The sequence below is a fragment of the Haliaeetus albicilla genome, chromosome 17 (genome assembly GCF_947461875.1).
Source record: "Haliaeetus albicilla chromosome 17, bHalAlb1.1, whole genome shotgun sequence".
In the NCBI taxonomy this organism is placed as follows: Eukaryota; Metazoa; Chordata; class Aves; order Accipitriformes; family Accipitridae; genus Haliaeetus; species Haliaeetus albicilla.
Genome location: NC_091499.1, coordinates 31,315,931 through 31,328,460, shown reverse-complemented (window position 1 = coordinate 31,328,460; position 12,530 = coordinate 31,315,931). Strand labels below are relative to the sequence as shown.

At 46.7% G+C, this 12,530-nt stretch overlaps 1 protein-coding gene across 3 annotated transcripts in view; it reads right to left on the bottom strand.

The window, feature by feature from the left end:
- The window catches only part of GALM (galactose mutarotase), a 23,541-nt gene extending 11,011 nt beyond the window's left edge, over positions 1 to 12,530 (bottom strand). Inside the window, exons 1-3 of one of the 3 annotated variants that reach the window (XM_069805261.1) lie at positions 12,425 to 12,530; positions 11,019 to 11,093; positions 1,954 to 2,108 (exon numbers count right to left, since the gene is read on the bottom strand). In XM_069805261.1, coding sequence (XP_069661362.1) covers positions 1,954 to 2,108; positions 11,019 to 11,037 — 174 coding nt within the window. In that variant the 5' untranslated portion in view covers positions 11,038 to 11,093; positions 12,425 to 12,530. Of the gene's footprint in view, positions 1 to 1,953; positions 2,109 to 2,607; positions 3,098 to 11,018; positions 11,094 to 12,424 lie in introns of those variants that run through there. The other 2 variants (XM_069805259.1, XM_069805258.1) reach the window with 2 other exon arrangements.

The window sequence follows — 12,530 nt, the reverse complement described above, 5'->3', positions numbered from 1 at the left end:
TTTCACCAAACGTGGGAACTGAGGGTGCCAAATGTGATAAGCAGGCTGCAGAGCAGGTCCTACTGCACCGAGTGCAGTTTGACTGCAGCTCCCACTGCTGTGGGATGCTGTAGTTTTAGATATAGGTTTCTATTTAAGTTCTTCAAAGAAAAAGCTGTTAAAGACCAGTAAGCATACAAATATCACTATTTTTTAAAGATAAGAGGGTTATTTTCTAAAGTTCCCCAGTCCCCCAGCAGCGTGGTCAGGTATTGCTGCCACAGAAGTGTGGCTGCAAGCTTCTTTGTCATCAGACCATGTGCTGACTGCAGCACTGAGGTCTGCAAGATCAGGAAAAGCAGACAAGATGGCCAGGACGGTCACAGCCAAGAGCCAGCATGTCTTGGTTTTGTTAGGGCTGACCACAGGTCTCTGCACAGTGACCATTACCTGGCTGGAGGGGGTCTTGAGCAGGTGCCCAAGCGTGCCCCATGGGCTGGAGGACACAAAGACCTGGCTGAGAGGTGTCGCTGCCTTGTCCTCACCAGGCTGGCATGCTTTCAGCAAGCAAGGGTAAGAGGCAGGAGAAGAGACCACATCCCCTGTCTGCAGAAGACAGCCTGGAAGCCCCGGCTGCAAAGGAGTGCACGTTTTCAGCTCCAGCTCACAGGGGGTCATGGCATATAAAAAAACTTTAAATCAAATTGTCCTCTTTAGGGGTACAGCAGCCAAGTCACTCCAGTACTCCCTTTTTTCTAAGGCTGCTAAGGAGTGTTTGATCCTGATCTGATGCCAGTTCACACTGCACTGCCCAGAAGTGAGCTTTTTTCCAGACACTCTGACTTTTGTCCTATCACCCTGGATGTTCTTTCACAAAACAAAACATTAACCCAGGAAAGCAGCTGCACCAGCACATTCACATGTGTTCCTCTGGGGAAATGGTGGATCAGCTACTTGCAGGTTACAAATGCTTTTGATCCAACAAAGCCCAAGGCTTTAGAAAAGCAGAGACTTCTGAGCCTGCTATGCAATCATCAGGGTTATCAGCAAGGCTTTCAAGACAAGAGATGCTCCACTGCTCTTACCACTTGTAGCACACGGATGGACTTCAGCAGCAGCTTTTGGGAGAAGATAGGAAGGGTTGAGTACCCTGGGGCCAGGGGAAGGTTATTTTACCTTGGGAGGTCACAAGGAAGGGCTGGGGAGGGGACACAGCGATGCTGAGGCATTTTGCAGGCTTGATCTAGTCACCAGCTGCTGTGAGTCAGAGCGAGAGCCCAGGGTATACCATCACTGGGATGAAAGCAGCATCGAAGGGGATAATGTAATAACCACACTGAAGCTACAGCACACCCTGCTCTCCCCTTACTTGGGGGTGCTCTCAAAAACAAGCAGCAATGATACTCAGTTTCTGCAAACCCAGGACCTTCTGACTCTGGGAGGAGCTATGGGCAGGTAACAGCCTTGAAACTACAGGCGCAAATGAGTCTGCATGGATCACTCTTCCCCAGAAAACTTTCTTTGGGCACTGGGACAACCACAGCACCCACGCTGGGGCAGTGTGGCTGGCGCCTCGGGACCCTCCATCATGCATGAGGCTGGGTCCTCACTGCCATGTCCCAGCCCAGGCTCTGTGGGAGCAGCACGTTGCCCCAGGAGAACCCTGTCAGAACTGGGCTCACAAGGCCTCAGGGCTGCGGTAACACAGAGGAAGCACAGCAGCCCTCTGCATGGCATCCAAGGATGACATAAGTGAGCCCCGCTAAGCCACCTGGGCAAAGACGAGCTGACCCAGCAGCTCACAGGGTCTCACTTCCCCCTGTTCCTGCACTCACAGCACTTTCTGGAAGGTGATTCAACTCAATCACCACCAGAAAACCCTACAGGGTGGGGAGTAAGGACACCATATCCTCTTGTCACAACCCCACAGGCTGTGTGCCAGAGGACACCAAGACCCGCCAGCCTGATTTTCACCTTGTCAAATCCCCTGGCTCCTCCGTGCAGGCTGTTGGGCCCATTGTTGAGGAACAGCTGATACTCCTTCCCGTCCACGGCAAACCTCCCCTTTGCAATCCTGTTGGCAACACGCCCCACGACGGCGCCGAAGAAGGGGTGCTTCCTTGTGTAACCTGGCCAGAAAAACAGCATGCGGTTAAACGGAATGATTGGGACAGGATGGGTGGTCTCCAGGTGTGCTTACGGACTCAGAGGCATCTCTCTCTGCTTCCCTCTGGTACTAAATAGGTGACCGCAGTCCCAGTGTTTCGCAGGACACACAGCTCACTAGTCATGCACATCTTTGATTAAAATAGCCTGATGGGATCTTGTATTCTTTGCAGATTTGCAGAAGAGGCCTCTGTCACTGCCGGTCAAAGTGTGACACAGCACTGCCCCGTTAGAGGGGCACACTGCAACCTGGAGCCACCAGTCTCCCCATTCCCTGTCCACCACTGAGCCCAGAACAGGCAGCAAGAGTTATATTTATTCAGCCCACTATTTGGAGAAGATATTTAGAAGCAGATCATGCAGTGTGGCAATAAACCACAAAACCCTGGTTAAATTGCCTGATTTTTTTTTTTAAATTTTTTTTTTAAATTTTTTTTTTTAAATAAACAGATTTAGACTCACCTTCCAAAGTGTCAAAGCCTAGGACAACATCTGAACACTCCCCATCCCTTCCTTTCATCTCCAGAGCAGAAATTATGCACCCTAAGGACAGGATTTCCACTTTCACACTGTCCGACTTTAAGATGAACTTTTCCACCACTCCTCCTCCTTCCTCCTGGGGCATCTGCCCGAACACCTCTCTCTTCACTTCTGTCATTGCTCCCCAAAATCTGGCCCGCAGCACCGCCGGCAGGAGCTGCAGCCCTGCCAGGGAAGGACGCTCAGGGGGAAGCAATGGTGGCCGGGAGCAGAGCAAACACAGCTCTTGAGAGCAATCATAAAAATCACATGATTGCCTTCCAGCACTGGGAGGAGTTACGCCATGCTTCGGGGGCCGCTCCCCACCACCCTGGCTCAGCGGACGGCACGCCGGCAAGCGTCAGCGCGGCCATGGAGGGATGCGGTAGAGCATGGAGAGGTGCCGAGGGCTTTCACCTGACAGCACCGGCCCTCTGGGTCCGGTCAGCTGGAGGTGGCAGAGGAGAGAGGGAAGGATGCCAAAACAAGGGAGCAAGGCTGCGCATGCTCAGACTTGTGCTGCCAGGGCCAGGCAGTGCGGCTGCCAGCCTGCACATTTGGGCTTTCGGAGGACAGAGCATCACCGCCACCGGCTCTTCTCCTCCACTTCCATTACACCGCCGCAGCTTTCAGGGCCCTTGCAAAGTATGACATGACAAAAAGCTGTTTTCTCCCTTTATGCCCCCGCCTTAGCCCCTCCACAAGAGGCACGAGGCAGGTCTAGTGCCTGCTGACAGAACTGTCAATCGGGCTCGGGGCATTTGCTGGCCAGGTGTCAGTTCTCAAAGTCACGTTCATGTGGCTCTGACCTGGACTCCATTAAAAATCATCCTCTTTTGAAATACTGACTTCTCCTGTCTGTCTCAGGTCTTTGCAGGCAATTTCAGTCTGCAGGAAAACCCTAGCAACATTTAAGTAATGTGTGTGCACATTTCTGACATCTCTTGGCAAGGCTCAAGTGCAAGGCGAAAGAACTTTACTACAATTTGATATTATTATATTTTTATGAGGGCCCATTTTCAGAATTTGTTCAAAGACGCCATTAATTCCAAGAACTGCCACCAAAAAAACTAAATCAATCAACCAGTGGTTGCTAAATATTCATTTCCAACACAGCAATCACCTTTAGACAAGACAAACTACAGATTCCAAGCTGACACAAGAAACAAAACCTCCCACCCAGGGCTGAGCAGAGGTGGTTTTGAAACCCTTCTTTGTAACTTCTTTGTTAACGATGGCCTCATGTTTGCAGCGTAACACAAATGGCTGTTGCTGCGTTTCCTTCTGCACCTTCACAACTAGTGCTCTCTATCGGAAAACAACATTGCAAGTAAATATGCTTTTTACTGCTCATCAATACCACCTCCTGTGTGAAACCAGCTGGGGAGCAGCACAAGCATTGTTTTGAGCAAGGAAGGCTCCTGGCAGGTGGAAGAGAGGGCAGCCACATTTATAACTGATTCGTGAAGTGTTTTCACATGCAAAGCATTCCCAGAAGCTCACTCCTTAGCACCTTGGCTCCCTCAACACCTCTCTCTTAACATGCTTCTCCACACATAGGAAGCATTTCTGCTTTGCAAAGACAGGCTTTCATTAAGGTGTGTTTTTTTAACATGATGGGAGCTGCCATTTTGATTTAGTTCTCTGATTCACACCAGAGAAGGTCCAGATCCAACTCTTTTGATATAATAGTCATGCACACTCTTTCATTTTCTCACATACTTTCACAGATGCAAGATCACTCAGCCCCAGTGACAACTAAGACTGTGCAGGTGCAAAAGCAATACCACAGACAAATCTGTTCATGAACCATCCACCCAATCTTCAAGCTGACAGATAAAGCAGGAAAGAAGCCACCTTGCACAAGGCTGAATCTTGCACGAAACAGTAAGGGCAGTGGAGCAATATCAGCTTCAGGATTTGAGCAAGGTATTTCAAGAGTCCTGCTTCATTACCTAGAGGATTTCTCATAGTTTGCCTTTGCGTGCATCCTACCTGTCTAGCTCTGGCAAATGAGGGAGGCAGACAAGGGGCAGAGGCAAGATACGAGCAAGTCATGTTCAGCATCTCACTACACTGGATTTTTTTTTCGGTCATTCCTATTTTTAAGAGAGAGTTTGTTTCAGGCCTTACTCATTGTGGCACTGAGTTTTGCTTACAGTGAGGGTCACATGCAAGCTCCTTACATTTTTTTCTTCTTCCTTCCCAGAAGAAAACCGCAGTACCAGGCCTGAACATGCCTGACTGGCAGCAAGGCTCTTCCACACCCAGTGAGTGTTCAGAAAAGCTTGCTGCACATCTCCACGACTTTGGCTTCACTTCTCTGCCTTGCGGCTCTGCACAAGTAGCTGGGCAATGGACTAGCTTTCTTCTCCATATCTCCCCTTGCTCTCACCGAAAAGGTACTGCAGCAGCCTTTTGCAACCCCAAACCCAAAATGTTTGTGTGGAACAAGGATTTTTATGTTCTATCACAGCCAGTGACCCTGCAGGTATAGCAGAGGCATGGCATGAAGACAGGTTACGTGCTTCCCAGAAGCCTGGCCCCAGCTCCTCTAAACCAGGCAAGAGATTTCATTTAGTAGCAAAGGAGAACTGGGAAGTCAGCCTGTGAGTGAACGGTCTTGTCTTGCCCCCACCTAAAAGCTAATATAAAGGCACACTATGAAAAAGAACAGTTTGGGAGTTGTGGGTTTTTTTTTGAGAGGGAGCCATTTAATGCATTGCCAACTACTGTCAGAAAATAAACCTGTTCTGAGAAAAATTAGAGGAGAATTTATTTCCCTGAGATGAGCAGCTTGGAAATTCCAGGTGCCTGTGGGGCAGCTACTGTTTTGCAAGGCAGAAGCAAGGCATCGGAGTTACACATACTTGTGCTATTTTCTTATGGATACTTAATTTTTGTGCTTTTTTCAGATGTTTTTCTTTCATCCAAAATAAAGTTACTTTGCTTAAAAGGCTACAGTGAACCAAACTCTCTGTCGTGCAGTACCCACTATCACAAGATCCTTTTTTGGTTGGTCCTAAGCAACTTCTGTAATAAATTATGTCACTACTCTTCCTTCCTTTATTTTGTCTTTATTTTAAACCCAGCTTTGATTTTCAGTTTATTATGGAACCACAGCAAGACTTTAGGACTCAACTGATGAAAAAAAATCTTAAAAGGCAATTCAGGTTTGTGAAGGAATGTGTTATGCTCACTTACAGGATCCGATTCTGTTCTGAGTTACCCAGATCCATAATCCCCATTTTCAGCAGAGCTGCCTTATGCAATGGAGCAGGAGTGTGACCTTAATGCCACTCACCATCCTTGAGATAGGTGACATGTCTGTATTTTCCCTGTGAGGAATCTCTGGACAGCACCCCTGGGACATGTTGCTTGGATGAGATCTCTTGTGTTGGGGAACCTAAGCTGTTTGTTTCATCACCATTAAATGGTGCAGCTTTGCACGCAGAGCCCAGAAACAATCAAGCTGTTATTACACCAGTGGCATTTTGATTTGAAGGTGACAGAGACACTCCAAATGCTGTAATACTTAAGCAATGGCCAATGGTTACAGTTTGCTGTCGCCCAAGAAGCTTCCTTATTCACTGATAACAACATTAACCTACCCAGCACTGCAGCTGGAGATGGGGTCTGTTGGGGCTGGTTGCTGCACAGACACAGAAAAGAACGCAGACATCACTTGTTACACCCTCCAGCATTACAAGACTGTAATTAAATTCCCTTTTTCCAACAAACTTTGTGTAAGCCCGAGGGGATGAGCTGGCACTAAAGCCTGCAGAGAGTTTGCATTGGTACACAGACCAAAAGGGGAGACATTCCCCCCACCATTTTATTGTCTGTTTATTGAATGTATCTTCAGCTCTGCTGGGTACTTCCCAGCACACAGGCTTAAAATGGAGCCTGCACTTTTTTTGCTTCATCTCTTCAGGGCCAAATATACTGAGCCATTGATTAGGTTATTTTAGGATCATGGCACAGTACAGTTGCTTGCTGTTATTCTGGCAGTCATTTATCAGGAGCCAGTTAAGCATGTTTTATAAAGCTCTTCAAAAAACACAGCTACCCGAGAACACTTTACACAACATGTTTCAGATGTGCCTTTGTGCGCAAGTTGTTTGTCTCTCAGTAGCAGCCAAAGAGCCTTTCGGATGTGTCGGTTGCTATAGTAATTACTTTCCTTGGGAGCTAAAATAATAGCTTACAGCTCTTACAGCTCGCTGTTGTGTAGGTTGCCTTGAACCAGAGACACTTCCATTTTGTTTTGGAGGGGGCTGGGGACTATAATGTACGCTGAGAGACAGACTTTCCTTTCTATGCTTGTACAGCTAATTTTGAGTTTAACCTTTGTAGAGGATGTGTCACAGGTCTAAAGGTTCAAAAATAAAAGCAGCATAGGAAATGGTAGGACAGTCTTGCAACTGAGGTTTCTGATGGGGGTGAAGATTTGGATTTGGTTTCCATTTCTGTTACTGAAAACTGGTAGGAAGGGGACTGAGGGTCATGCTGAGACTGATTTCAGTGCTGAGGACCCTACAAAGCAATGGGTGGGGGGCTCACAGGAGTTTCAAAAGTGCCTAAGCAAGTCAAGCTTAGGACATAACAAGGAGGACCATCTGCATCATTCAACATTTTTTTCACTGCTGAATTAACTGCTGTATGGACCTGCGGCTCTGGAGAGGGTAAGGGGTCTCACTGCAGACAAAACTGCCTTTCAGAGCAATCCCACAGCTGTCAGATGCCAGCTCCCCCCTCCATCTGCAGGCACAGAACATTTCAGAGTGACATTTTAAATTGCAGTCCTGTGGGCTGTAGGACTTTTGCTTGAAAGGGCACTGTGCAGAAGCATTTCCCAGCAGTAGGACAAGCCCTGTGCTCATGAAGGAGGCACCGAATGGGAGGGTCTGTAAGTCGTTTTGGGCTCCTGGCCTGACGAGCCAGGGATTTTTGTGCAGCTTGCAGCCGGGTGGGCTGGCATGGCATGGCATTTCTGGTGTCTGCCAGGGAAGCAGAAGAGAGGTGGGGGCAACTGGTACAAGGAATGATCAGACCGATTACCCTCCTGCATCAAGAAGCAGCTGCAGGGCCACTGCAGCTCAGATTCATGACTCACAAAGGTTGACCTACATAGGGTCCCAGCACCAGCAACAAGTACCAGTTTGGTTTTGCAGACAGAGACCAGCAAAAGGGGAGGAAGATATGAAAAAAGGCTCAGAGAAGGGGGCAGGAGGAGCTAGGATGAAAGGAGATAGAAAATAAATACGGAAGGCGTTTTGCCTCACAGTGCTGTCCTAGAAAATTCACTCTCAGATGTGTATGTGGCTGCATCGGCAACTGGCAGAGAGATGCCAAAGGGAGATAAAAGGACTGCATCATCTGCTAAAGGCTGTGAACACAAACAGTTCCTGTTTCAGTAGCAGCAACATACAAAGATGCAGGGAGGGAGAGTGTTTGGGGAATCCGCAGGGCAAAACTGGGCCTTTGGATGTAAGGGGGGGTGTGCTTGGCTTGCAGGCAGCAGGTGATAAGAACTTATTTCCCACCTGTAGATGTGCAGATCTACCCCCCTCCCCCCCAAATTTAGGCGTAGCATACACACAGGTTTTGCACCTACACAGCTTTGCTGCTGAAGTGTAATCTTTAGCAACAGAGTTAAAGCAGCCTAGCAGGGAGTTGTATGAGCACCCTCCTTCTCCCCAGGCAGTGCCGGATAAAGCGCCCTTTGGCATGCCCACATGTTTCTATATGAGGCTTGTATCTAACGTCACTGGTACAACTAAAGGCAGGTGACTTTTTTATGGAGGAATAGCCCCAGAAAGCCATGGGTGATGCTGACCTTGCAGTGAACGGCAGTCCAAGACTGCTCTGATGACCAAGCCACAGCCCCTGCACTTGCATATATGCCCCGGAGACCCGTGGAGGCAGGGAGAGCCTATGCACACTGGGCATGGGGGGCTCAGCCTGCCCATCTGTCCCTCCAGCCTGGGGCAGACACATTGCGCCCAGCCCGCAGCTGACACCAGGCTGGTTGGAAGTCAAGAGGACATGGTTTTGGTGTTCCCAGGCCCTCTTCCGCTCACACTGTGGATGTAGCCAAGATTACTTGTGTAGTGCCCCTAAGGATAACGCCTAAAGATCACAGAAATCCCAGGGTAAGACACGATGATAGACTTGGTCATGAAACCCCCTGAAAAAAATACTGGAAATCTGGAAATGCTTCATTGCAAGGACTCACAGCTCTTTCCTTTTTTTTCTTTTTTTCTTTTATGATTACAGAGCCAAACTTTTAATTCACAACAGTCTGATTGTGCAGGCTTCAGCTATGAGAGCATTTAAAATGTCTGTTCTGTATTAAACTTGTGATGTTTCAATTTTTTTATCTGAAAATTTCCTATGGCCTTTTTATAAAGCTCCTGGGCTAAGTTTTCCGCTATCGTATCAGAAAATTTGGCTGCATTTTTAGCCCTGGTGGATTGTGGTGTACCAAAATCTTAAAATCGTCACTGAAGGACTCCAGTAGAAACAATATCTAAGATGCAAAATCCTAAATGCAAGGGGAAAAAAAGTATTTCTCTGACAAAAACTTTAAGAAACAAAAAAATAAATCAAAAGGGCATCCAAAGATAAAACTTCACAATCAATCCAATGTATTACCTGATTCTATAGATGATCAGCTGTCTTTGAAACATACCACCTGTATTCACTGTGGCCAACACCTGCAGCTTTAGCAGAGTAACAAAATTTGTTTCTTTACCCAAAACAGAGTCAGGTGTGGGAGAATCTTGGCTTTCTTAAACAGGAAATCTGCAGCCATCATGGGGACTTAAAATCGTAATTAAAAACATGATCAAAGGATGAGATACAGTCTCAAGTTACCACAAGGTGGACAAAATAATTCAGACTGTTTTAACCACAAAAAAATTACTTCTGATTTTTAAGCCATGGTTTGGAGGGAAGCAGGACAGGGCTAATTCATGACTTTTGATTTCTAGGATGGGCAGTACTGGTCTGAAGAATGATTAATGAGACTGTTTCTGGACCACTAGATTTTTCTTTGGGTTAATTTGGGAGTAAATTTTCTTATTAATTACTTGATATTTGACATTTGTAATGAGCTGCTAATGACTCAGAACATGCATTTTAGGAAGCTTTGTTATATTAAAAGCAAAAGCTGCAGCTACGTTAAAAACTCAGGGGAGGCTGCAAAAAACTTCCTCTACTGGAGAACCAGTTTGTGCTAGATATGTATTCTTCCTGGCATATATATGATTTCTTCTCAGCAACAACTCTTCTTCAGCACAGACATCATAAGATGAAAAAAAATCTTGAAAGTTTGCTCACACATATAATTAAAATTACTTATCTTACATCAATGTATGGTAGGTAGCCTGCCTAAATGTGTGGCTCAGCTGGACAATGCATGAATGCTCCTATGAAGTGGAGTGTGAAAAGATGAAGCATGTCACCCAAGAAAGTGTATCAAGGACACCCTAAGGACATGCTTCATCAAGTGCAACTTCCTAGCCAAGTCACTGGAGCTCTTAAAAGAGTCAGCAATGATGCTTCACAGACCTTATTTGTATAAACAGCATTTCCTCAGGCAGGGAGAGTGTGCCAGCCAAAGGAGTAGTAGTTGTGGACTAGCTCAGGTGGTGAATTGTATTGCAATTGCATAAGAGAAAGCTGACTGCATATAGATACCTACCATGAATTCACCGAGCCTGATTCCTCTACTCCCACCACAGTGTCATCATCTTTGGATGCCAGCAGCAGCAGCAGCAACCATTTAATTGAAACAGGTTTAGATGCTGTCAGTTAGGGCAAAGTGAAAGTGGGGTTTGCTTTTTTTTTTCCTTTTTTCTCCCTGTGAAAGCAATTGAAGCAATACTTGGCAACTCACCTCCTTTGTTGCAGTCAAAATCCTTGTGCTAGTGCCCTGCTTGGGGAGTCTGGGAAGGTGGCAGAAGTTATGCCATAGGGAAATCACAAAGGATTTATGTCAAGCCTATCGCAGCTAACTAGGTGAAATGGTACAAAACGTTTTATTTGGCTTTAGCCAGCAGAACATTCTTTGTAATGGGCAAAAATAAGTGGAGACAACATTTTAATGATAATCAATAAAACTAATCCTCATGTACCACATACAGCACAAGGACATTATTAAGCAGAACTGCTTTGAGCTTACAAAGTGTTTGTGCTGTACAATGTACATTAAACCACTCTGGCAGCCCAAGCAAAGATATCTGTAAGATGTTGGTTCGTGCTCTGGAAAGGTAGCATCTCCAGACAGCACGAGGGTGGGGAAACCTCTGCACTGCACCCAGTCTCACCCTGTAGACATTCTTGCTTACCAGTCAGTTCAAAACCCATCACCAAGTTGCATTCCTGCCACAGCAAGCAAAGTAGTCCAGTGGCGCTGCTCCATCCTGGATGGAAAGAGACAAAGGAGGTCAAGATTAGAAATAAAATACAATAACCTGTAGGAAAGCACCTGGCTCTCAGACATTCTCTCACTTAGACACTGAGCCTCATGCTCCAGTTAAGTTTTCCCCATCAAAGAGCAAGACACAAACCACAGAACATCAATTAAATGTCTATTTTAGAAATGCATATCCTTTCTGGTAGCTCTTCTTCACAGGTGCTTACCAAACGGTGATTCTGGGAAACAACCCCTGCTTCGCAAATTGATCACTGCTCATTTTTAGGAACTGTTGCCTAATATAAATCCAGAATTGTGACCCATTCCTCCTTGGCGGATACAATGCTCAGAAACAAAAAATGCTTCCAAAATCTCTGTCTTTAAAATGGAGCAGGTATTTTAAGAGAGGGAGGACAGTCCTGGTGTCTGGTTAACTATGCCCACAGATGGCAGTTCAGGTTGTAAGCAAGACTCAAAGCTGGCTAAGGGCATGATTTGTGTCCATGGGACGGGAAAGCTGTCTGCCTCCTCAGTAGGAGAAGCTGCCCCAGGATTATGTTGTGTGAGCAGCCCTAAGTATTATACTGACAGGTAGCAAGGACCTCTTACAGGGGCATTTCTTTTCTCTCCGCACACTAGAACACCCCAATGTCCTGCTCACCCCTCACGATTCTGTGACCCCATTTCCTGAGCCAGGTAGGACAAGGAAGCTGCCTGGGTTTCTTTCAGAGCAGTTTGCTATGCACAGGGCACAGTGAATATGCAGACAAGCAAACTGCAGGTACACTGCAAAGTCCTTGATCTAATGGGACCAGGGATGTGCATAGCAGCTGCAGAACCGACTTTAGGCATGGGCAAAGGTAGTCTAGGACAGCAAGGCAGCCATGACTCTGCTGCTCATTTCACTTACACCAGAGCCCTGGAGAGATAAGCTAGTCCTGCTACCAAGAGGGTGTGTGGGATGGCTGCTTTGAGATGCAAACGAAGCACCTCTGTGTGGCACATCTATACAGCACTGGAGTCGTCCACTTCTTCGGGACTTGGTGACAGATCAGCAACCTGTCAGCAAAAGAAGAAATTTCAGAACTGCAGTTACTTTATGCTACAGCCCAGAAGAAACGAAACCAGCCCTGGATGGGGAGGTGAAAGTGCCATTACAGTGTCTTGAAGAACAAATGGTGTCTAATATTTATGCAGAGAAAGGTGATCTGAACCAGAGAGAGGAAGTACTGACTAGACAGATGTTACACTGTCCATCCAAGAAAGAATGCTGGTAACCAAACAAATGATAAAGGTAAAAAACCAAACACCACCACCACTTCCCCAGGGCCCCCATACCTGCGTGAGAGCTGTGACACTGTGACTTTCATCTCTGCTGTGGCTGCACTAGTGCAAACAAGTGTAGTGTCTCTGGTCTGCTGGTGTACCTCTGCTGTGCTCAGGT